The sequence below is a fragment of the Ahaetulla prasina genome, chromosome 6 (genome assembly GCF_028640845.1).
Source record: "Ahaetulla prasina isolate Xishuangbanna chromosome 6, ASM2864084v1, whole genome shotgun sequence".
In the NCBI taxonomy this organism is placed as follows: Eukaryota; Metazoa; Chordata; class Lepidosauria; order Squamata; family Colubridae; genus Ahaetulla; species Ahaetulla prasina.
In genome coordinates, this window is record NC_080544.1 from 77,422,761 (window position 1) to 77,449,855 (window position 27,095).

At 33.4% G+C, this 27,095-nt stretch overlaps 1 protein-coding gene across 5 annotated transcripts; it reads left to right on the forward strand.

The window, feature by feature from the left end:
* Window positions 1–26,953, forward strand: MFF (mitochondrial fission factor). 5 transcript variants are annotated; one of them, XM_058187025.1, is made up of 10 exons: window positions 1–184; window positions 2,320–2,386; window positions 3,790–3,947; window positions 7,203–7,423; window positions 7,967–8,139; window positions 10,745–10,833; window positions 16,855–17,013; window positions 22,637–22,699; window positions 24,278–24,362; window positions 25,829–26,953. In XM_058187025.1, the coding sequence occupies exons 3-10, from the start codon at window positions 3,910–3,912 to the stop codon at window positions 25,958–25,960; spliced, it is 960 nt and encodes a 319-aa protein (XP_058043008.1). In that variant the 5' UTR covers window positions 1–184; window positions 2,320–2,386; window positions 3,790–3,909; the 3' UTR covers window positions 25,961–26,953. The 5 variants fall into 5 exon arrangements, with proteins under 5 accessions (XP_058043008.1, XP_058043011.1, XP_058043009.1 ...); XM_058187028.1 differs by lacking the exon at window positions 3,790–3,947; XM_058187026.1 differs by lacking the exon at window positions 2,320–2,386.
* Window positions 26,954–27,095: the final 142 nt, after the last annotated feature.

Genomic DNA, 27,095 nt, shown 5'->3' on the forward strand with positions numbered 1-27,095 from the left:
CCGGTTACGGCAATACATTTGGGACAATTTAGGTCATTTCTCTCTCTCTCTCTTTTTTTTTGTTTTTGTTTCTTTGAGTTCCGTGCTGTGCTCCGCAACTAACGGCCCCTGACGGAGGAACGGAGCCTGAGGCGGCTGGAGTGGATACTGGGACCAAGGCTAACGCCTCCCTGCTGGCCTCAGGGTGAGAAATAAAGGGAGAGTTAGTTTGGGGCCTTCTCTCCGAATTAACAGTGGGGCAAAACTGGGGAGTTGCTATAGGAATCCTTGGTGGCTTCCTTCCTGTATTCAGATATTCTCACGTACCGTTTTCCCTTTCGCGCAAAAGGCTGGGCCCCGAGGTCCTTTTGCGCCCTTGCTTCAACAGCTTTGCCCCGCTGTTGCTGCCCTCCCCCCTCAAAGCGTAAGACTTAGCTACCTTCTGTCACGTTAACGCCTTCTCTTTCTCCATTGATTTCGTCTGCTTCTCTCCCACCCCCCCACTCCCCTTTTTGCGGGTTTGCTGATTTTTATTTTACTTATTTTATTCTCACGTAGTGCTGTGCAACCCATTCTGGGGCCCCTATTTAAAGAATTTGAGAAACTGGAACAGGTAAAAGATCAGGGGACTAAAAAACTAACCCTAAGAGAGATAGAAGCCATTGGGAATGAAGTGGGGGTGGGGGGGCTTGATCATTCTTTCAATTCCTAAAAGAATGCAGGTGGGAGAAAAAGACCTGTTCTTTCTCATTCCAGAAAACACTCGGTGTAAGTTCAAGGAACCAGGAAGTCAGAGTCTGGTTAACAGAAACTTTCTTATAGTAGGAAAAACAGTTTATTAGTGGAACCAATTAACAAGAGAGGTGAAGGGTGTCATTTTATTATAGGTATGCCAGAAAGGACAGGAGAGCCATCTGGCTGGGATGCTTTAATTGGATTCTTGCACTAAACAGAGGATTGGACTTAATGACCCAAATGATCTTACAGCTCTGAGTTGCTATAATTCATTTACCCTCCTTAGTACTGCTTTGACTGTTACTGTTATATTTATAGGCAGAATGCAACAGAATGCCAGGTGCTGACCTGTGCCAAAGATTGTTGCTCTCCTACCCAGCTGGGAAGTTCCTGAGTTGTTATTAACCAGGGTGAAAAACAAGGGTCTTAGATAAAATGGATTTACCATTCAGTCAGTAACTGCACAACAGAGTTCTGAGATACCTTAAGGAGTAGCAAATGTATTGCTGAATAAATTTTTGTGAAGCAACATGTTTCATCGGAAATATGGAATGTAGTTTTGGGAACCACTATAAAGGCATGCAATAATTGATGGGGTGGGAGGGGAGAAGGAAAGGTAGATACTGAATTGTCATAAATACTGGTTTTCACTTAGATCAGGGGTCAATAACCTGCAGCTCTGGAGCCGCATGTGGCTCTTTCATTCCTCTGCTGTGGCTCCCTGTCACTCAAAATATAAGCCACAACCATCAATGTGTGACACACCGGCACACAATTTATTGAGCTTTTCAACCCGTGGTAAACCAACCATGGATAAATCCAAGAAAAGAAAAGTTTCAGAAGAAAACAGAACGTTTAATTCAATTACATATGCTAGTTTTGTGGCCACTCAAGCAATAGTCAGGCATGGGAAGGATTTCGTGGCTCCTGGTGTTTTCTTTTCTGTGGGAAAAGGGTCCAGATGGCTCTTTGAGCATTTTAAGGTTGCAGACCCCTGACTTAGATTCTTTTCATACAACTATCTCAGCCTATGCTGATTGGAGTTTTAAATATATTCTTACAGCACATTGAAAGGCAGACATTCTAGTGGTTCAATTCTTGGTCAAATAAATGATATTGTATATTAGCATTAGCAACACTTCAGCATAGGTGAATTGTCATGGCAGGAATCTTGCGTGGTTATACAAATCACAATTTTCTACTATTCTCATTGCCCCTTTTGAAATAGACCAAAATAGTTGACTCTCCTAATCCACTAAATCAGGGGTGTCAAACTCGTATCATCACATCATCGTCATGTGACGTATTGTGACTTTTCCCCCCTTCGCTGAATGGCGTGGGCGTGGGCAGCTCGTGATGCACCTTGCCCGCGGGCCGCAAGTTTGACACCCCTGCACTAAGTTATATTTCTGATACCAGTTTAGTAAAAATTTGTAACTCAATACTTAGATTCCGCGTATTCCTATTCTAACACATGTACTTAAATAAAATTGAGTGATGTCCATTTTTCTTTGTAACTATTATCTGATGGGATATATCTGGTGGAGATTTTGTGCTATTTTAGCATATCAACTGGTTCTGTGTTTGCATAACTTTATAACCCAGAAATCTAGTGAAGCTTGGCTTTTCCTTGAACAGCAGTAAACTGAGAATTCAACAAAAACCATTACAGGTATGTTTAAATCAGGATCCTTGGTTTATTTCTATAAGAACATACTTAGGCTTATAATTTCATTTATTGGAGAAAATAACACACCAGGATTGTGTTCATGCATAATGCTAAGCCACAGTTTTTCAGACGCTAGTGACTTGATTGACATAAATTGCTAAACCATGATGTTGCCTTTAAATTCAAGTTAAAGCAAGAACAAGAAAACATACTTCTATCTCAGTTTAGATATGAAGCTAATTCTTTAATTCTTTAAATTAAGGTAGCAAGTCCTTAATTTATTTAGCTGCCAAATTTCAATTCCACAAGAGTCATAAAACCTGGATTTATGACACATTCTCTTAAATTAAGCTATTTGAAATTCCTTGATTCAAAAAGTATTGCCCTATGACACACTATTTTACCTAGTTAAAGATTATGGGAATGAGATTTTTAGTAGTACAGGTAGTCCTTGACTTACGACAGTTCATTTAGTGATTGTTCAAACTTAAAATAGCACTGAAAAAAGTGACTTACGATTGTTTTTCATGCTTATTATGACTGTTGCAGCCTCCCCATGGTCAAATGATTAAAATTCAGATGCTTGGCAATTGACTCATATTGATGACAATTGCAATGTCCCTGGGTCATGTGGTCCCTTTTTGTTGCCTGTCAATCAGAGTCAATGGGGAAGCCAGATTCATTTTAACAATTGTGTTATTAACTTAACAACTGCAGTGATTCACTTAACAACTGTGGCAAGAAAGGTCATAAAATGGAGCAAAACTCAATAACTGTCTTGATTAGCAAAAGAAATTTGGGGCTCAATTGTGGCCATATGTCAAGGACTACCTGTATATAGATAGATGATTAAGTGATGATTAAACTAGAAGATTAAGCTCATTATAGTGATCACAATCCAGGTGATGTCACATGTGGTTCATTTTAATGTGATCTGTATAAGACGACATAATTTATAAGAAAAAACAGACAGCCAACTCTATATATTTAATGTATTGTATTCTCTTTGTGGAATTTACCTATCCCATAGGCTTAAATAGTTATAATCTTCATTTTATCTTTGCAATTGCTAGGATAAAAACCTAGAACAAAGAAGTACTAAGTGTTTAGTCATAATTAGATCACAGATTTAGGAGCTGTGTTTAAGTCTTCACTAGCTTTATTGTGAATTATAGTTTCGCTCTTCGAAAAATCAGAGTTGAGAATTTAAAAAAGAAATGAAATTTCTTTGTAAATTTTTAAATATTTGGAAGCTATTTGGCATATGCTTATCAAATTCATATTATAGAAAAAATAGATATCATTTAAAATGTCCTTAGTAAATTTTTTTTAATTTATAAATATTTTATAAATATTTTTATTTATAATCTGCCTAATACTTCTTTCTGTTCTTTTTCCTGTTACAGCTTGAAAAGCAATTGTCATGCTGTCTTATGTAGAAAAGTTCCACTATATAATCATATTGTTCTGTAAAATAAACAGTGCTATAGTGTAGTAATATTAACACATTGCAAGCAAACTTCAGAATGAGCAAGCGAACAAGGGGTGAAATTCCTTTAGGAAGGTTAGTGAAAGTTGAAGAATTACACTTGTACTTATTCTAGTGAGTAGTTGTAGTATCTTTGTGTATTACAGTGTGACTGTTTTGCATAAATGTTCTTTGGCCAGATAAATTTCCTTTCTTTCCAAATTAAAATTATATATACTTTTACCTTTTCTTCTGTAGTAGGATTCAAGAATCCATAAGATCTCTAGGTGGTTTTCCATTTGGAAAATGAAAAAGTCCAGATCTTTCTAAACACAAGACATTTTTGTCAAATAGTCTTCAAAACATAAGTCTTAAATTGAGAGGTTAGATAACATTCATAAGCTGATATCTAAAATGAATATCGAGAAACTGAAATTTTTGTATTTTCCCAGATATTCTGAAACATGCATGCATTAAATTTTGTTATACATATGTATTATATTTTTAAATGAAATGGTTGAAAATCAGAATCTAAAGTGCAAATTGAGTAGGTGATGTAGTTAATAGTAAATATAATTTTAGAGTCTTTTATATAATTGTGGTAATGTTTTAAAAATAAATAACTGTGCAGAGAGTCTAATTTGGAATCTGATTTAGATAGTGTGACATTTTAATCATTTTCATTTCTCTCTAGTCTTGAATAGATCAAACCTTGTGCTTATTTTCTGCTTCTTGTATAATCTTTCACTGCCAAGCAGGACTAAAGCACTGATCAGCAACAATTTAATGTCTTATCACTCTTAACCTGAAATGTTATTTAGATTGTTTACTTATTTTAAGTAAGCATTATTGATTTGGCTGTATTGATTTTTTTACTGAGTGCCCTTTTTTAATAATATACTATATTTTCCAAAATACTCTTGTTTGTATGTAGACAAATACGGGTTCTAATTTGGGAATTTGAAATACTTTTCCAAGTGATTTTCAGAAATTTAAAATCAGTTTTCTATAAACATTTATATATTCTGCTTGTATCATCAAAAGAAAAAAACCCAAATAATTCATAGTTCAAATGAATCTCAAATGTATTTGGATCTTTTTAAAGGAAATATTTGGATTGCAATTATAAAGATAGCTTCCATATAATTATGGATAAAGAAATTCAAAGTCTGCTAAACACATCAAAATTCAGTTTGAACAGGACTAGAAATTGAAATAAAAACTCATTAGGACATTCAGTTATATTGTTATGATGGTTTTAATATTTAATCTTTGTATGTCACTGCTATAAGATGGATAGTTTTATAAATTATTTAAATAAATAGTATGATTCTATAGAATTCTGGGCCTGAAGGATATATTCATAACAAATTCATAATAGTGATTTTTTTTCTCCACAAGGAAATCTTTTGTCTTGGCAAATTGGATATTTATAAAAGGCATTTTCTTTTGTTCTGCTGAAGATTTTGCTGCAGTTTCTTGAACCACATCATAGTCATGCTCCAAGAAATACTGCAACTCAGTCTGAGCTGCGTCATATAGACTAGTCTTTTGTAATATTAATAAGGCACCTTTGGCCATCTCATAAAACATCTAATTTTATTTAAGCCTTTTCTGGTTCTAACACAGCAGATTCCCAGGGGGTTAATCCTGATCTGCTATCTTTCTACAGTGACTTATCACAATTGGATGTAGAGGAGACTGCTTTGAAGTGGTTCTGCTCCTCTCTAGACAGCTATTTTGACTCCATAATAGTTTAGAAACTGGTACACATCAGTTTATTGCTATGTTTTTTTCATCTATATTGAAATAATAAAGTAATGGGCCAAAGACTGGAGTGGCTTAATCAGTGCTGTATGCAAATCACATAAGGTAGTCCTTGATTTACAACCATAATTGAACCCAAAATTTCTGTTGCCAACCAAGGCAGTTGTTAAGTGAGTTTTGCCTCATGTTACCTTTTTGCTACAATTGTTAAATGAATCACTGCAGTTAAGCAAATCTGGCTTCCCCTATTGACTTTGCTTGTCAGAAACCAGCTGGGACCTTAAGACAGTGCAACTGTCATAAATACATGCCAGTTGCAAAGTGCCCAAAGTTTGATCACATGACCTTGGGGATGTTGCAGTAGTCATAAGTGTGAAAACTGTCCATAAGTCCCTTTTTCAGTGCTTCAGTAACTTCAAACGATCACTAAACAAATGATTGTAAGTCTAGGACTACCTATACAGCTCTGTTTTTTGTTTTTTTTGAATTGGGAAAGGGAGGATAGGGCTGATATTTGGTAATGGTATTGGAGTGGGTGTTGCCAATGACTGAAGCTCAAGCCAAAGAAGATAGAAGGTTAATGAATAATTCCACAGTCTGTTCGAGAAGAATTAAATCTATTTGGTTACATTTCCCTAGAGAGAATAAGTCAATAGCATGAGAGTATTCCTAGGTGTTTCATTGTCAATTTTGAAATTTAATGCATGTTCCTTTTTACCAACCATAGCTAATATTCCAGTTAGAAACTGGTAATTTCCTTTTTTAATTTTTGCAAAGTTGTGTACACCAAGCTGTTTTTTAAGACTTCCTAAATATTTAAATTAGTTTAGAATACAACTGTCATCCACTACCAGGCATATTATGACTTTTCATTAATTTTGGTACTCAATGAAAATGCCTGATTTTGAGATACAGATTCTATATTGTAGTACCTAACACAAGTCTTCTTTCTTAAGTCATCCATAGCAGCCTTTCTTCATATGTTTTTTCATCCCAAGATTCAGAAAACAGACAAAAGATGGAAACCTTTTTCTTATAGATTCCATTCTATTCCTTGCATAGCCCCTACTTTTAATCCTTATCTTAGGTTGTTAATTTTTTCTAGCTCTTTTAAATATATTTTATTTTTTTGCAAAATGTATTTAACTGTACAAAAGATTTTTATAGAGTTGTGATGTCAATAGATAGACTATGTCAATGTTTTTACCACAATCTATCTGCCATTAGTGTGCTTAAGATTTGTGATGTTAGTATCTTAAGTCATGTTTCTAAATTGATTGCTCTGCAGTGGCAATTTGCTCCTTAATATTTCATGCTACTCTTCTAAAAACAGATGATGTGCAGATTTTCCTATGTAACATTGGGATGCCAATGATTAATAGAAAGGACATCTCTAGCAGAAATTTATATCCAGTGTTAAATCACAGATTTGACAGTTGAATAAGTTAATAGGCTACAATAAATAAACTTGTATTGTAAAAGAGACTTTGAAGTAAACTTTGTTATCATATGCAATATAAATCATTGTACGCTAAAAACATGTTACTGTTGATATATAATTTGAATTGCTTCATCTTGTATTAGGATGAGCACAGCAGCATTCCCATCTCCAGCTGCCGAAATGGCAGAAATGAATCGAATTCAGTATGAAATTGAATATACCGAAGGGATCAACCAGAGAATGAGAGTTCCAGAAAAACTCAAAGTAGCACCACCAAATGCTGACCTTGAGCAAAGTTGTCCTGAAGGAGGGCTTCCAAATGCCAGTGTAACAATGCAGGTGCCAGAGCGGATTGTAGTGGCAGGTATGTTTAGTTTTAGATGAGGAGTTCTTAACCTAATTATCCTTATGGTAGATTTCAGGGCTTTCATGAATTTCAATGGAAAAAGAGTCACACTCTCTTTTCAAATGTATTACATATTTATTTTTTAATACTTTGATCATTGTATTTGAGCATAACTGATTTTTTTTGTAATACAGTCTATGACTTTTATGCATTTAAATACATTTCTCTGACGAGGGGTTTATAGAGTTCACCAGTCTTTCCATGCAAACCATGACACAAAATAGTTAAACCCCTTTCTTTCTTTTCTCAGCTCTGTATCAATCTACTGTATATTATACATGGGTGTATAGTGTATTGTGTATATTATTAAAAATGGTATCTTAAACAAATATTATGTAGTGATTCCAAAAACATTGCCTACAATCGCTAGATGATCTTATGCTTTGGATCTCTCAGTAAATTTATATTTGAAGTTAAATATAAAACACCATGTGTCTGCAGTCCATTGCAGCATAATAAAAAACTTAATGTATTATTGACTTGAAACTTAACTCTTTTCAGGTAATAGTGAAGACATTCCACTTTCTAGGCCCCCAGATCTAGATCTTCTACAGTCAACTCCATTCAAGTCTCTGTCGCTGAAAACACCTCCCCGTGTTATTTCACTTAGTGATCGTCCATTAGATTTTCTGGACCTAGAGAGACCTCCTCCTCACACTCCTCAGAATGAAGAGGCTAGTATACTCCTTTTCTTCCTTGCTAATATCACATTTTGCTAATATCATATTTTATTTTAATATTTTATTAAAGCCAAAAACAAAACATTGAAAATGTTCTACATGATAATCCTATTCAGAATACAAAGGGTTCTTGACTTACAGTGACAATTGGACCAGAATTTATGTCGCTAAGTGATGCAATCATATAGTGCAATTCACACAACTGCCTTGCTTAGCCACAGCAATCCCTTCAATCCTGTTGCAGTTGCTAAGCAAGGATTGCGGGTCATTAAACAAGCAACTTCCTGCCAACTTCCAACAACTATACTCCGTGGGGAAGTCCACAAGAAGTTGCAAGTCCTAGGAGATTTGCAAGAGGCTGGTAGGTAGGAAAGTGACTTCTGGTGGGGCAGGGTGCACAAGGTAGTACAAGTAGTGGGGTAAGCAGGGCACTAGTGTGGTGAGCAGATGCTGCTGGATGGGTGAAGTACAAGAGGCTGAGGAGGATGTGAAAGTGGCCAGGGATTCATAGCACAAGCATAGCAAAGTGTGGAGGCTGTGCAGGTCACCGGCACGGTACAAGCACAGAGGAGCTGTGGGGTGTGTAGTGGGGGAGACATCCTCAAACAATCTGCAACCTTACCTGCGAGTTTTCCTATATTGACTTTGGGAGAAGAGAAGGTCACAGATTATGCTCTTGTGACATGGAATGGTGCAAACTTCATAAGTGTGAACCAGTTGCCAAGCACCCAGATCATGATCGTATAACCATGAGGGTGCAGGATGACTGGAAGTTTGAGGAACAATTTTAACCACCATTCATTCAGCAGCATCATAACTTTCAACAGTCATTGAATATGTGGTTGTTACCTGAAGACCACATAGAGTATAAAATTTATTCAATATGTATCTTGAATAAGAGTGAAGATATTATCAGAGTGTATAAAATAAACTGATTATTATTCCTTCCATAATATTACATGTTAATAAAATTGTTTAAAGAGCTCTGTTGAGATTAAGAAGCTACAAGAAAATTAATGTATGCCTTTTTAAATGTTTTTATATATCTTTGTTAACAAAAACAGACTTCTAAATTAAAGAAGTCACAAATAATTTTAGTCATTTTCATAACTCTTTAATTATCATACTGTAGTTTCTACACGGTAGATTTCACAGTGTTGAAAGTATATATCGTTGTACATTATTTCAAAGATGAGCTTATGTTAATTTTTGCAAACTAATATGAAAGGTTGAGGTTCAGAATACAACAGGTTACTCTGAGACCATCCTGGTGAGTTAATTGTGATAGAAGTGAGAGGTATGCTATTGTTCACACTCTTTACAACTGTTTGTCTAATTTTATTTCCATGGGCCAAAGTTTAATACCTTAAAATAGCACTTGAAATCCTTTTTTAAGTTAAACTTTATATAGTTGTAATAATATATAATTAGACATGTAGGGCACTAATTCACTAATTCTAAGGTGATATGATGGAATGTAGTGAGGACGGGGAGGGAGGGGGGTGTAGAGAAGGGGCAACTCAGCCCTGATATCATGTATGAGAGAAAGAGGGTGAAGACAGTCCCTCCCTAAAAGTTCACCAAGTACATTGTAGGTGCAGATAGTAGTGTCTTTAGTCTGACATTATAATTGTGAAACAATTCATCTTGGAAGAATTACTATGTATCGGCATCATTCTTGGTTTTGGGTCTGACAGGCATATCATCTTAATCTCCATCTTAACTGGGTTCACAATAAATTATAGTTAACTGGCATTGTCCTTATTTAATTTAGGATTTAAGTGCTTATGCATGAGTGACAGACATTCAGTTTAAGTACAGAGCTGATAACTAACTCATAAAACTTTTATTTGCCCATAATTTATTTAATGATTTATTTTGATATCCATCTACAAAAACAGTCTGAAGAATTGCTATTGGCTTTATATTATTATAGAAGTTTAAAAGAAAAGAAGCTATCAGATCGAGATTTACTGGGTCTGAAATAGATACTACACGAACTAGTAGAATTCTATTTTTTTATTATTTTTTGTTAGAGAATATAATAGCAGAACCTTGAAATCTGATGAAGATTCTTTTTTTCCCTTTTATATCAAAGAGAAGCAGGACGGGGTAATAAAGAGGGTTTGTTTTCATCCCTTCCTAAGCTGATGTCCTATAATGGTCATTGGATTTCTTTTTCATTGGGAATCTTGATTTATATGAAATGCTACATGAGATTTCCTGGTTACTTAGCTGTTCTAGGTTACAGAAATAATCAAGCAGGAACAATTGGGCAGTGTGTTCTAGAACATTTATTCACTTCTAATAAGCTGAACTTTCTCTGAATTCTTACTATTATATACGAATCTACACACTTAATTGAATATGAATCTGGCTTAAAGTTATTTGTGAATTACACATTTTCAAAATCATGATTGCTAAAATATAGGGGATTGTTGTATGAAATAAAGATCTTACATTCTAACAGAAAATTCATTATTTAAAAACCTTGCATTAGTCAAAATCACTTGCCTACTACATTAAGCTAGTTATTAATGCTATTAATACAGTAAAATACTATCTTTGATTTGTTCCTTTCCTTTTTTTTTTCTGGCAGATTCGGTCAGTAGGAAGACTGAAAAGAGAACGTTCCATGAGTGAAAATGCAACTCGTCAGAATGGCCAGTTGATGAGAAATGAAGCACTGTGAGTAGAAAAAGATTAGGAATGCATCTGTAAATGAAACCTGATCTGTGTTTTTTCTTAGTTCTTGGTTAGGAAATGCTTTCAAGTGTTTATTTGATCTATTTACAGCTCTTTGATATTAGCCTTGAGGCTCAAAATTGATCTTACCTGTTTGTAAATAATGCAGTGAAAAAGTTAAAGACCTACAGCTGATATTTTTAATTCTTTGGATTTCTTTGTTCTCATTTTTTAATGTACAAGGAATGAAACTAGGCAGTTGCATCCATATTTTTGCTTTATAACAACAAATTAGGATAACTTAAGCTGTCATCAGTCTCTTAATTGCATTGGGATAATGCAGCGAGTTGGGCGGCAAACAAATTTAATAACTAAATAAATTACATGTATAAAGTCCTGTGATATATTGCAACCTTAATCTTTAAAGCATACCTAAATCAAGAGTACCCTCTTGGTGTCTAGCATATTCGTTGTTTTATTTTTAGATGTTCTAATTACATACAATGTCTATATGGCCCACAAAAGGGCTGGGAAGTGGTTCAACAGGCTAATGCAGCCTGTTATTAACACACAGCTGCCTGCAATTACAATTACTGCAGGCTCGAGTCCCACCAGGCCCAAGGTTGACTCAGCCTTCCATCCTTTATAAGGTAGGTAAAATGAGGACTCAGATTGTTGGGGGAGCAATACAAGTTGACTTTGTATATAATATACAAATGGATGAGACTATTGCCTTACACAATGTAAGCCGCCCTGAGTCTTCGGAGAAGGGCGGGATATAAATTCAAATAAAAAAAATATTCATTTTTAGAAAATAAAAAGTGGATATTGATAGCCTGGTGGCTTATCGGTGAAGTAAGTACTTTCCCAATAAAGACAACAAAAGTGTTAGGGAAGTTATAGATGTCCAGAGTGAGATTGTTGGCAGCAGCCGTGCCTGATTTGTAATTTGTGTGTTTTCTGATTGGCTATGTTTATCATGACAGCCATTTTATGAATATGTAAGCTATCCTACCATGGCAGCCATTTTAAAAATGTGCCCCCAAAATGCTGTTAATGTTATAGGTGTTCCCCTGAATAATTTCTTAAAGGGTTTCCATCTTGTTTCTTTTACCTGCAATTGGGGAAAAGGAGGAAGCTAGATGAAGCAACTAGATGAAGTATTTTTAAAGATGTTATATTCAAAGGATAAACATTCCAGATACATAAATAAAAGATGTATTAGATCAACGGCCCCCAACCTTTTGGGCACCAGGGATCAGTTTCATGGAGAGAGGTTTTCCTGTGGCCTGGAGAGGGCATGATTTCACGTGCTGCCTGCATCCCGCAGATGGGGCTTTGTTGTTTGCATGGCCCGGTTGTGGTGTGCCACAGACTGCTGCCAGTCCGCAGACCAGGGGTTGGGACCCCTATGTTAGATGACAACTATTCTAAAACTTTGTCTAGTCAAAACCAATTTTAAAGATAAAGAACCATGAGATAATAAAGCAAAAATTTTGACGTTGCCTACCAGCTGATAGCATTTGAACTGAGCAGCTATATCAGTCATCAGATGACATTGGGGTGAAGTATATTGTATTGCATTGTAAGGATTGGATATTGTTTCTAAGTTTGTCTTTATCATCTCTTTTGCATTTGCTTATATATATATTTTCTATTGGTGTCACTTTTTTGCAAGTAAATGATTCGTAAATTTTCTAAATACATCTGGAATAATTACAAGTAGTTCTTGTACCTTCTGTTCTTCACATGACAGATATTTCACACAGGCTTCATTCAAAAGCCTTAAGTTTTTATTGATGTTTTAATCTTTAGTTTTAGATATATAAACTGTTACCTTTATTGTCATAATTTATTATCCAGCATTTTTACAAAAATCCATGCTTTTCCTCTGTTAGAGATGCTTATATATATATTTGTAGGTGGAATTGTTTTGTGCTCTAGTGCTCTAGTAAATTAACTACATGCAATTCCAGCATGTTAGTTGTAATAATAAAAATTCTGTGTCCAAACCTTATCAGCTTAGAAGAATTTTTTTAGTTCATTTTTTTTGTTTACTTAATGATTAATAATATTTTTTATGTTGTCATCATTGCATTTGTTCCATAGTGGTGTGTGTAAGTGCCTTACTTGATCATCTTTTGACATAGAATGATACTTAAATGCTCCCCCAAACTAAAAATAACTAGATGCAAGAAGTAATGAGCAACCATGATGCCTTTTCTGCTAATTAATTTAAAGAGAACACTTTCCAATAATCAGAACTGTTCTTTGTGATAGCACAATATTGAGGCTGACAGAAAATAAAAATGTCATAGTACCAGTCATCTTTTACAGCTAAAAATGAAATACAAGTATGTTCACTAAAAATCGATTATTCACTGTTCACTGTCAACATTTGTTTAGCTATGTTATCTGAAATGACGCTTATTGAATTATATTGCACACCTACATATAAGGTGTGCATATGTGTGTATAATAAAATCAGATATAAACATAATTCATCTTATGGGTAAATTCTAGAACTGTGGGATTTTATTTCTCCCCAATAAATATTATATCCTGATTAGGGAAGTCTTCATAAATAGTAAGTAGCTGGGATGGAAGAGAGATACTGTTTATATTTTCCTTTCCACAAATAAGATGTATCTATTCAAGTTTTCAGGTCTCTTATTATGCTTTATTCCATATTTTTATATGTAATTAAAGGTGGTGATTTGATGGTTCCAAATATTCTATCACATGCCTAATATAGGTCAATTTAGAAAAATGCAATGTTTGTAATTTGAATCATATCAAATCATATTCATTAGTCTTTGGGTCTCAGTGCTTTTGAATAAGGCCGTACACTTTAGATTTTATGGCCATGGATTCTTTGCAAATATTACATACATGTGTGTAGAGTCAGAATTATTTCTTTAATATGTTGTACAGTATCTACATATAAAGAAGTTTTATAATGTTAAATTGTTGTCAGCAAATTATGTGAAATGGTATGCTTTGAACAATCATTTTAGAGATCTTAGTTACATTAAACTAATGATAAATAAAAATGGAAGCTTTATCATTAATACAACTGTAATGGAAAAGATAATTATAGAATAGTTTTGTGCAGAAAGGCCAGTCTTAGTTTGCATGTTAATAACATTATTTTTTTTGGAACTTCAAGCTGAAAAATATTACATACATGCTTATATGTTTAATTTCCACAATTTTTGGAAATTTGATATACTTGTTATGTTAGTATTAATATAGTCTATTTCTTCGTAAGCGTTTTTATGTAAATGATTCCTATGTTAATCCATATATATACATATGTTTATTAAAGTATATGTTATCCAAAAACTAGGGAAGGCTGTTAACTCATAGCTGTCCATTGCTTTGTTTGTATTGGGTTTAACATTCACTTTCTACAAAGAAAATAAGCTGGGAAAAATCTCAAATTCTTGATAGCCACTGCCAGTCAAAATAAATGGTACTGAACCAATTACTTGGTTTAACATAAATTCATTTATTTTGTTCCCACAGGTGTTTTTGTTATGAATTGTAATGTCAGACCTCTGCGGTTTCAACACTATATGTATTTACAGTAGTCAACCTTGCAGAGGATCATGGGGAAATATTTGTGATAATAAAGCAATAATTTAGGGATTTTTAAATGTATCAACTCACTTACTCACAGCTACAAGTGAGGCCAAGTTTAAAGCATTTTTAAATTTATAACAGGTTACTTATACTGAGAAATTTAAGAAGGAGTCATTGTCCCTCCAGCCAGATCTATTGCCAAGAGCTTTATTTGTTTTAGTTAGATTTTTTTAAAGAACATAGATAGCAAAATTTTTCAGGTGGAAAGCAGGAAATATACAAGCAATCCAATTTAATAGAAAGGAAGGAAGGAAGGAAAAGAGAGAAAGAAAGAAAGAAAGAAAGAGAGAGAGAGAGAGAGATCACTTAGCTGAAAAAATATTGGGGGTTCCAGTGTAATTTAGACCTCAAAACAAATATCAAAAAGACATTAAGATGGTAATACATTTTAAGAATTCATAAAATTTAACTGATTAAAAAACATTTTAAATGGACAAGTTAGATTGTCCAACATCAGAAAAGGAATATGTAAATATTATAATTACCTGAAAGGAAGATGGTCCAGAATATAAGTTGAACTACACCTCTCAACAAAAAGTTAAGGTTAAAAGGAAGTGGTTCTGTTATCATTTTCTCTATCTAAGTTAAACCAAGAGCCATTATCTAAGAAAATATAATCTTTCAGGTAAATCCTATAATAAATACATAAACATCATCTGTAGGCCTTGTATTTTGCTTTGAATAGTTAGCTGTTAATGATATTCAAAGTCATAAGATCAGAGAAATCCACAAAAATGAGCTTATTTCCTTGGAAGAATGCTCTTGTTTTCATTTATATATTATTCAGGATTGTGCTGGCAGTTTTTCAAGTTTGACTTTTATGTAAAACATGAGTAAAAGCTGTCGACTTTATTTCATATGGTTATAATTTCAAAATGTAATTTACCGTATTTTTCAGAATATAAAACACACTTTTTCCCCTCCTAAAAGAGGCTGAAAATTTGGGTGCGTCTTATACTCCGAATGTAACCCGGCCTCCACCCTTCGGCCTTCATGCATCCTCTTCCTAGCTGCAGAGATTGACACTTCCATTTGAGAGCCCTTCAAAGCTGTGGGGATCACCAAAGCACATTACTGCCAATCGCCGCCCAAAAATGTGACGCATTTGGAGGCTGAAAATGGCTATCTGGAACAGCTGCTGCCTTCTCTTACCCCTTCTATGCTTCGCCTGCTTTAGTCACTGGAGCTCCCTCCTACAATCAGCTGTGCTTTAGAAGCTGTTTTTTAGCCCCAGTCTCAAAACCAGCCCCAGTCTCAAAACCAGTGAGCGAACTAATGTGCTGAAGCTGACCAGGCTAAGGACTATATGAATACCTGGAAGGCAGAGGGGTTTTTCCTATTTTCCTCCCCAAAAACTCAGGTGCAATTTATGCTCTAGTGCATCTTATACTCTGAAAAATATGGTAAATATAATCTTAGTTTACGGACCAGAATCTCTTTGTATAAAAAAATAAAATGTAGTTTCAGTTTAGGATCTCTAATAGAAATATTCACAAATACCTATATAGCAAGTTTCCATTCTGTGCATTATTTTTGAAAAAAATAGCTTCAGAATAAATACTTTGAATGTATTTTGCTTATTTGGAATACGTCTAGAAGTTATCAGCACATCTGCTGTCTTAGTTGTTTCTTTTGTAGTCTATTTATTTTCATAATCTCCACAAAGCTTTATTTATTTGTAAGAAACAAATATCATTAGAGTTTTATCTAAGCTTCATATCTGAGAGCAATTTCAGAATAGCTCCCTTCTACAGTTTAAAATGATTCAATATTCAAGCCTATGGTATTTTATACTGTGTAGCAGGTTTTAATCAAAAGCACATGCTTTGCAGTATGTTATTCCTATAAGAAAGAGGGAACACTGCATGTGTTGTGTTATTTCTTGCAAATGTTTCTCTTCCATTGAGATGAAAGGGGAGTTTTCAGATCTAGATGAAAAACTAGGATCAATCTTCTGATAAAGTAATTATAACTGAATTAAATGTTATGAATTTCAGTAGGTTTTTCAGTACAGTACAGTTCAGTACAGTACAGTTCAGTACAGTTCAGAATCTATCTCTGGGAATTCATTAGTGATTTTGTATTTGTGTTTTGAAAACAGAATTGTATTTTATCATACCTATTGTATATTTAATAAGTTTAGTAAATATCTACTAAATAATAGTAGATCCTTTACTAATTATCTTAAAGTGCTTTGTTACTGAAAAATTTGGGGTTCCGTTGAAATTCTATTTGATAATATTTTACTTATTTATGGTAGAGGTGCAAAAAACTGGGACCAACTTAATTTTTCAACAAGGATTGGTAGAGAAAACTTTTTTTTCTATCTGAAACCTGATACTAGTATTTCTCTCTTCATTTGCTATGCTTGCAAAACAGTGTGACACCATCACCTCAACAGGTTCGTGTCTGCTCTCCCCAAAAGTTTTCTGAAGATGGACCTAGTCTTTACTCTGCTCGGGGCATTTTGTCGCTTATCCAGTCTTCTACTCGTAGGGCTTACCAGCAAGTCTTGGATGTGCTGGATGAAAACCGCAGGTGATTGGCCATCACAGATTCTGCCAATTTACTGCTTTTTACTTCCTTTTAATTTTCTAGTTTATTAAATTTGATTTTTTTAAAGAAGTACACAGCATAAAAGTAATATTTTTTTCATGTCTTTTTCTTTCTATGATCTATGAATGACGTTTCCAAAATTCACATTTCGTGGATAGTTTTATCACTTATTTGGACAAATTGAACATTTATATAGCCAATTAAAATTCTTTTGTTCCTGAGTAGAAAAGGGAAACAGGGAACTAAATACAGCTACACAATCCAAGATATGTTCTTTTATTTTCTCTTGATACAGTAGAATAGCTTTTGTTATTTCTAACTGACTTTGAGAGTATAAAATATTTTCTTCTCATAATACAGTAATCATAGATTTTTTTTAAAAAAAGTAGATAATCAAAACCTATTAAAATTGAAGGGGATCGAATTAAAAGTATGATACCAAATTTATTTGATCACTATCTGCAATATCTGTAATTCTTGTTAAAAAAAATGCCTATAGCAATTTCTTCCTGAAAGTTGCATGGAAAAGACAGCTTATGCAGTTTATATGCATGACTTTCAAAGGTCTGAATTATTTTTTTAACCTGTTGTCAGCCAACTAATTAATAAGGAATCTGTCAAATATTAGCCTATACCTTGATATTTTATTTGTTATATAGTAAGATCTATTACTTCCATTTGTCCCAAATAATTAATTAAATTTTTCTGTACCAAAAGAACCTGTTTTCATGCAAGCTGCACCTGTTTTTGAATCCAGTAATATTTAGGCTTCTCTTATGAGTCCAGAGCAAAGGATTGGGTATTCTGTTGCATTCTGTTATGTCAGCAGAGCTTTTATTTAGCAACCTTCGTTCTTATGGTCATTTTTAAGATCAAATTGGAATCAATATAGGATTTAGTCACTGATTTTTTTTATTTCAGTTGAGATTATAATGATTCTCCAGATCAATAGAACAACCTGTTAATACTTCTATTGGAACATGTTCCTTTAAAGATTACCCGTTTTAGAATTTTATTGTGCCATATATCAAAGCAGTTCACTTTCTTTACACTAACAATTTTTGTGGTTTTATTTAAATACTCACACCTTATGTTCTATATTAAAACCTAAGTATCTTGCAGATGTAAAACTTAACTGCAGTACTTGCTTATGTTTTACAGAGGTAGGTACATTCAGTTCTCTGAGATTATGAGTCTTAAAAATATTTTCTCAAAATTTTGAGAATCATAATGTTTTTAAATTCTATAATTCAATTAAACATAATTGAACCAAGTAATAATAAGACCTTGAGAAATAATCAAAAATCTAAATAAAGAGTTTACCTTTCTAGCTTATCTCAAATATAATTTTAAAAATCAAGTATCATATTTTCTTTTAAACCCATCTTTAGAGTAAAATTAAACTTCTAAAATTTGCATGCAGGAATGTGAAATTTGGAAAATATACAGTATTGCATGGCTAAAGTTGCTGATTCTTTTACAGTATTTTTATCTATAGAATTGCTTTTTTGCTGTTTTAAGCACATTGTTTTATTTAAGCATATTATTTTATTTAACAGTAGTTTTTAAAACTTCATTTTTGTTCTGCATTATTTTTCTTTTAAAATATTTTCTGATTCCTGCATATCCCATCCATGCTTTGAATAACTATAGTATGTTCTATGTCAATTAAGATGTTGATTATTTATCATGGCTAATAAGTCAATCATAGGATAAACTCTTTTTCTAACATTTCTTTTCTCAAAAACTCTCTTTGATGGAAAATTTTCTGCATAATTTTCTTAGGGGGGAAATCTAGGACTCCACTATGAACGTGATACAAGTTTTGCTATCTTGAAAAAAATTCAATGTATCTCCCTTGTATTTAAGACATCTATAAGTTGTTTTGTCAGAAACTTTCACAATGAACTGCTTAATTAGTGGATAATTTAAAAGAGATAAATTATTTCTGTCATGTTTGTCTAAAATTTATATATCTACCCTGTTTTCCCCCAAATCAGACATCCCCTGATAATAAGCCCAATCGGGCTTTGAGCGCATGGCAGTAAGGCCAAGTGCTTATTTCAGGGTTCAAAAAAATATAAAACAGGGTCTTATTTTCGGGGAAACACGGTAGCTTCGGCAAGTGTTTTATAATGTATATTTCATTACAAACCTTTCAATATACCTTTGGCTCTAGATATATTTTTCATTGTAAAAGTATGGTACAATTCTTTTAATGTTTAATATAAGTTGCTCAGAGAACATAGTCTTTGTTTGTTGGTTGTAGAAATACAGTAGTATTAAATATGTCTAAAGGGTCTCATTAAATATTAGAAAAGCTGGACAGTGAGTTTTCTGAATATGATACAATAGAAGGACAAATATGACTAAGCAGTAGACTAAATCTGGCCTTTCTGGCTTTTATATAAGAGTACGCTAGAGATTAAATATGCTTCTCTTTTTTGGAAGATACACTGCATTTGATACAAAGAATATTGAAATTTATGTTTAAACTGAAGGAAACTATTCTTGAATGTTGATACTTGATGTGATACTACTTAAAGTTTGTTAGTAATGAGTTGATAACTGTATTATCAAATCAGTATTCTAAAAGCAAATGCGGCCATATTTTAGATATAACCTCTAGCTGCTGCATGCAGGTCCTTCTTTATCCAGGTATATGCTGGGGAATGACTTCAGATTGGCAGCTTCATTTATGCCTCCATTTGCAAATTTGTGTTTAGCTGCCTCCCTTTTTCTTTTTGTCAAATGTACGTTTTTAATCTTATCAATTTGTAGAAACAGTAAATGTTGCAGTGATTTATGTTGCTCTTCAAATGTCCCCATTGTAGAACTAACCTTTCTTTTCATGTAAAACTAAGGTTAGGAACAGCCGCCATATTGTCAGGGTGCAAAACACTGGAAATCCTTCAGATTTACTATTCAAAGACTTGCTAGTTACAATATAAAATACACTTTCATGAACAATATGGCAGTTCAGAGCACTTAAAAAAACTTGTTTCTCAAATGTATGGAATGTGTATGCACTCATGCAGAAAGACCTGGGAATAGTGTCCAAAGGATTCATGCAAACTTTGCAAATGAAGCAGCATGATTTTGAAAAAGGCAAGGTTTTGCCCTCTGTCTATTCAAGTGCCTAATAACGTACATTCAGTGTTGTTTCAGATCCAGCTAAGCTTTGCAAACATAATTGACAGATAGATTCCATTTCAAAAAATAACTTCCTCATTCTCTATGGACATGCAGTTAGTGTGTTAACTGTTTTTTTTAAATGCACTTCAACTTTTAATCTTAGAGCAACTGTTAAGCGTCTGTGTTGTGCAGATTACAATACAAGCTTAACAGATGTATGCCCTACTCTTCATCCTGTGTCCTAATTTGAGAGTTAAAGAAGGCTTAGCAAGATCAATGACAGTTTTTCGCTTTCCTGTGTCTTGGTTTTGGATGGCAGCAGCTAGTTATCTGTTTGCTTCCCTTTGGCAGATGCACTTTTAATCTTCATCTTCAGTCCTTTCCTGGGACTACAGCCATACTCTCTGAATTGATTAGTTATTGTCCCTTGGTAATCTTCATCCTTTTCTGTCATCTTTAGCACGCTTCTTCAGACAATTCTTCAGCAGTGCAAGTCACAGCAAGCAAACAAAATATGTTCTGCGATTTTTATGGATGATTTACACAAGGCTAGTTAATGAAGTTTTCTCTGTTTTTTATAAAAGCACATAATTCCATATTTTCAATAACTAGAGCTTGCTGGGCTATTTCGCATATCCAAAATACACTAATGTTCGTTTCTTAGTCAGATGGCATCTAGCCAATCTAAGCTTATCTTGAATTATCTTGAAAAGCAATGCAGGGTTAGACCTTGTCTATATTTGATAAGCCTATGCTTCAAATGACATTCATGTAGTAGAAACAGCATATTGTAATTCTGTTTATCTCAGTGAAGCAATTTACATTGCCACAAATTAGGTCAGTGCTTCTAGAAAAACCTCTGTAGGATTCTTTCTTAGTGCTGGCCAAAATTCTTCTAGCTAAGTGGGTTTGGCACATGTTACAGGATTCAGTGTGCGCTGAAGTTGTCTTGCCTTGAAAATCTTAGTGGTGTATCAAGATGTCTTTAGATTGGGTAGATTCAGTGGAAGTTCCACAGACTCACAGAAAATCCAGTTAGTTCTGTTTTCTGCAATGCTCACCAAAAGATCTTCCCAGACTTCCGTCATAATGTAACTCTGCAGAAAAAACAGGGAGCATTGTGAAGCAGAACATCATGGTTGCTTTGCTCTTAGACCTGAAGGACACACTTTGCTTTGTAAAATAACCTGAAAGGGTTGCCCAAACCTTGAACAATATAACCCTTCAAAGATTTGCACAACCCTAGTTCTTGGATGGCAAAACCATTAGGAATTATCAAACCTCTAGACTAGATTGGAAAATTGAAAATATTTTCAAAATAAATCAGTGGCAAATAACTTATATATTGTTGCCAAAGTGGATTTGTGGACAGGACCATTCCTTGGAATTTTTACTTCCAATTTTTATTAAATGGTAGATATGCCTTTTAGAGTGCTAGTTTAAATTGCATCCAATTACTTGTAAACATGAATGTTATTGTGTTTCTTGCCTTTTCAACAGAATTCTGTGATACATTATTTAAAGCATGTGTTAGCTCAGTTCTTAGCTAATGATTTGGGGAAAAATAGTTATTTGTCAGACTAAAAATATTATATTAAGTGTTTGCTCTAAGTCTTAGAAAAATGTCCCATGATGTCTTAGCGGTTGATGCATTTGGCATTTTGTATTGGCCATTTTTTTTGTTACTCTAAGATTTCTTGGGAAATAACAATGTTACATCATAGATTTTTATGAAAAAAATTGAAATAGTATTTTTAAAAATTATTCTCACTATGAGTGAAAATATGAGTATGTGCATTCATTGTTTGTCTGTATTAAAACTTTAGCTTGCTCAAAAGTTTCAGGAAATTTTAGAAATTATATGTGAATTAAAAGCAAAATGTGAGTTAATGAATGAATACCAGTAATACATAAGTGATTTTATTTCAATTATAAAAAGATATAGATGCATGAATACACAGATTCAATTTGGCAGGGTTGGTGTACTTTGGTTCCTTCAGTTAAACATTGCCATCTGTTGGGACTCCAGAAGTCTTGCCTTTGATGCAGTATTACCTGCCTTCTGGAATAAAATTCCCTCTGCGATACTGATGGCTCCCAACTTGCTGGCATTTCAGATGGGTTTGATGACTTGGCTCTTTGCCCAGACTTTGCCGAGGATGAGTAAAAATGAAATTATTTTGATAAAATTTACCTGTATGTAGAATTGGCCATTGAAATCAATGGAATAAAATTTGTCATAGATTAAGCTAACCATAATGTGAGAAAAACATTTGTACATCATGGAATATAATATTCCATTATAAAATGGAATGTTTTCTAATTATAAATAGGATTTGTAATTACAGTACTGTATGTCAAGTATAATAGAAATAACAATCTGACTTCAGGGCTTTTTTTTTTTTGTTCTACTTTTTCTCTCCATGTTTTTTTTTTCCTATTTCCTTCATATCTACAAATCTTGCCTTAGGCCAGTGTTACGTGGTGGGTCAGCAGCTGTCAGTTCCTCAAGCCGCCATCACGATGAAGCCAGGTAAAGTTGTATCTAGTTAGCTTTTCTCCAAACTGTCAAAGGTGTTCTTGAATTAGTTTGCTCAATACAGTGTTTTATACTGTTCTGTAATGAGTGCTCTAAAGAGGCTTGGTCCCCTAAACTTCCTTTTCAAGTTTATTTTTTTCTCTTTTTTTTATTTGAAAAGTTTTACAAAAAGAAATAAATTTTTCTCCCCCCCTTCCCCCCTCCCTCCCTCAAAAAAACCCCTTCCCCCCAGACTTCCCGGAGCAAACACAAGGTATAGTTCAAAAAACTAACATTCATACATTAAATTTTTTAAGTCTAACACAATTATAATCCTTCTTTTTCGCATATCCTGACTTCCTCCTTAAAATAAAAAAATACGTCCTTCATTCAAAGGCAGTCTGATATCTCTTAGTCTGATATCTATTTTGAATATAGTCAATCCATTTCTTCCATTTGTTTAAATATTTTTCAAGTTTATTTTTTTTCTCAGTCCTTATTTTTATTGTTCTTCTGTTGAACACTAGTGTAACAATATCAGATTTGTTGGATGACTTTTTCACTTATTTAAATTTTAAAACTTGGTTTGCACTTAGGATTTCTCCTCTTTGTTTTTTATGATTCCAGTGACCTCTGATGCATTTATGTAGAATAACTTGAAATTATATCACAACGCAGTAACTGTAGCATTATTTATTCAGGATTTAGGATACTTCAATTACTTCAAAAAGAATTAACATTCTTTTTCAGAATATTTTTGATTTTTTTTTCTTCAGATCAAGATGTCTTTATTATCACCTGTCCCTTTTGTATTGGCTTGGCTTATTTTCTACTATCTTATTAATTTAAGATCCTCTCCTATACATCTTATCTATATATTGATGAAAGTCTTATCAATACTTTTACTTAATGCTGAGCTTATGTATGTAATTGATAACATTTTGCTGAAATGTTAGTTTTAAAACTCCTGTCCGGCTACCTAAATGTGGTTTTCAGTATTTTATGACTATATGTCACTTCATAATTGAAGTGCATCTTCATTGCTGTTTCATCCTCATACTGTCAACGTGGAATATGTATGCCTATCACAAACCTAGCTCTGTCACTCTTCACATAAGATTAATACATTCTTTTTTTAACTAGTTTTCTTAGCAAGCTTTAGTGTCTTTGCTCACATACTACTACATTATAAATCATGACTTACAAATCATAATAACTGGAGACACATACAGATATTGTTTAAAACAAACCATAATTTAGTGTTAGGGTTTAGTATATCCCAATCTGTCTTTAATGTTGATTGGCTATTTCCTCAAAGGCATACCTTTAGCATTTATTTCTCGAAATTCTTCTGATTATTTCACCCTAGAATTAAATACTGTATTTTACCTAGAATTCAAACAGCTTCAAGCATTTTTCACTTCACAGAAAGTATCTTCTTTTTTTCCTTTTTTTTTTTTTGCTATACAGTATTTGCATTTCTCCAGGCTGCATTGAATTATCACTTTGTATGATGTCTAATGTTTTAAGGTGTTTTTTTCAGGTGATAAAATATGCAATGATATTTCACCTTTGTTTTTTTTGTCATACCAGATATACTCTTTCAAATATAGACACATCATTAGAGGGAGCATCAGAAGATATGACAGTTGTGGATGCTGCTTCTTTAAGACGACAGGTATCTAAAATTCTTCAGTTATTATAGCTGTGACCCTTACATAATATAGTTAATTCATCTAGTACATGTAAGGTGTAAGGGACCAGAATTGCGTTATCATTAAAATGTAGAAGTGTATTTATATTTGGTATTGTAAATATAGTTTATCAACTTTTATACAAAGTAGTTTTTTCAGCATTCTCAATTTCTATATTAATAAAATATAGGAAAGTTCCAGCACAAATATGAGTAGAAAGATTTGAAATGGAGAGGCTGTTGAGAAGATATATTCTGTTGCTTTGTTTCAAGCGGGTGAACAAACTCAAAGCTTGTTTTAATACAAGTGAATCTTAATACAAGATTTATTTATTTATTTAATTTATTTGCCACCATCTCGTAACTAAACAATTCTGGACAACTTGCAGCATTAAAACATTAAAATCCTAACAAATAAATAACTCTTAAGTCAATAAAAAATGGAAATCCTAATCAAGATAAATTATAGTTAAAAGATGGGGAGGGATGGGTTGGTAGAATTGTCCCTTAACTCATCAATTACCTCTAGTGTGATGCTCCCTATTAGGGCCCCAAGCCAAGATTCATTCATGCATTTTATGTTGTGTCATTTACCATATATTGTAATTTTTTTTGCATTTGTTGCAAAGCTGAATAATGATGGATAAATCTGGAAAAGGGGTTGAACTTCAAGACCAGAAAGCTTTTGCAAATATTTAAAATTAAAAGGCTAGAAAAATATTCAAAATTGCAACAATTACAGATAATCCTCAACTAATGAGCAGTCAAAATTATGTAAGGCCAGAATGGGTGTGTTGTATCTATAATGTACTTCTGCCCATTGTAAAATGTATAGCCATCCCTCCATGGTCATCTGACTGCATTTCAGCTGTTTTGCAACCAGCTCATCTTTACAATCATGGTGGCATTATGATGATTTGTGATGTTTTTTGCCAGTTTCTGGCAAAACACTTGTTTGAAAGAATCAGTTTCCACTTATGAAAGTGGTGTTTGCTCTATGATTGTGGAATTCACTTAATGACCACTACAAAATATTATAAAATCAGGTTAGGTCACATGTGTGACTCAACTTGTGACCATGACCAACTTACAACCAGAAATTCAGTCCCAATTGCAATTGTAATTCAAGGACTTACATACTGAAGAATAATATTTATGGAAACAGAGTGCTAATGATATACCATGACTGCAGTAGCTCCCTGCAAGAAAATGTGATAAAAATAGTGAAATGTAGGCGATAAAAATAAGAATTTGTTAATATACATCTGGAATATGAAAAAAAATGTAGCCCAAATTACTAAGACTGTAAGGGGAGGAGTATTATCTTACTGAAAACAGGTCTTCTATTGGTTAAAACAGTAGGCTTCCAGGATTGAGGTCCTATATTGACAGACTCTGCTAGATCATTCAGTTAGTTACGGAAAATATTAATATTTATTTTTCTCTTTTAGATAATAAAACTTAATCGCCGCCTACAACTTCTGGAAGAAGAAAATAAAGAACGAGCTAAAAGGGAGATGATCATGTATTCAATCACTGTAGCTTTTTGGCTATTAAATAGTTGGCTTTGGTTTCGGCGCTAAAAATAGCTTCTACATTTAAAAAGATCTGACAGTGGAAAAGTTCAAAAAAATTAAAAAGCCCTTTGTTCCTGTCTCTGAATTGTATGGTGACTTATGACCCATGCATTGAAAACGTCTGCCACTGTAAAAAAAATCTGTAACATATTACAGTGTTAAAAGGATGCTTGGACTTTTTTTTTCCAAATTGTTGTAACATTCTGTTAACTTTTTTTTTTTGCATGATAATGTATACTGGAACTGTATTATTTTACAAAGTGAAATGTCTTCACCCTGTAAAGGTATCTTAAAGACACTTCTCTTTGCATAGAAAGACAAACGTGGATTTTTCAAATAATCTACAAAATGGTGTAACTTGCAGTAGGTTTTTCATTGTTTTTGTATTATTAAATGCAGCACCTTTATTGTTAACTAATTGCACTTGTTTCATTTAGCCAAAATATTTTTGCGGTGGTTTGCCAGATGAAATGGCATCCTAATTTATCTATATCTCTCATTCTGGCAAGTGTACATATTGACTAAAACCATTATTTGCTAGAATGTCAGCAGATTATCCAGAGGTATGTGTAAAATGTTGTTTAGCTTTAATTTTGCTTTTTTTCCTTAAAAAATAAAATTTTAAGTAAGTCTGAGTGATTCAAAGATTATGGAACAAAGTACCAACAGTAGTGTAATTCATAAAAGTAAAGAGATTGTAATTTCTTATCATTGCACTGAATTGTATTCCTTTGTTCTTTGGATGTGTGCAAACTTGCAATTGGAACTACTTAACTTTCTATTTTGAGCTAAGACATCTTTTATTTCTTTAGTTCTACACAGCATCTCAAATCACTGTTTCTATTTAAGTGGTTATTTTCTTCTTTGTTCTTACACATAGAGTCCAGCCATTTGCACATCCATTATTTTCCTACACTAATGTTCACCGTGTGTTTTATTTTTAAAGTTCTACCTTCTTGGAAAGTGATGTAAAATAATAAAATGTTGACATGAAAAGCATTTGTGAACTGTGAAAAATGAAGTCTAGTCCCTAAATAATTTCTATAATTAAAGATTAGATAAAATGAATGTCTCGGTTAAATGTTTCCTGATATTTTATTAAAGTATCTTTGTAGTCTCTGTCAATATATTGTATCTGATA

Bases quoted from the DNA above. Each gene is read 5' to 3' on its own strand.
- MFF (XM_058187025.1), top strand. From the start codon at position 3,910: ATGAGCAAGCGAACAAGGGGTGAAATTCCTTTAGGAAG. The intron at 3,948-7,202 runs GTTAGTGAAAGT...ATCTTGTATTAG, and splicing joins GGTGAAATTCCTTTAGGAAG to GATGAGCACAGCAGCATTCC. The intron at 7,424-7,966 runs GTATGTTTAGTT...AACTCTTTTCAG, and splicing joins AGAGCGGATTGTAGTGGCAG to GTAATAGTGAAGACATTCCA.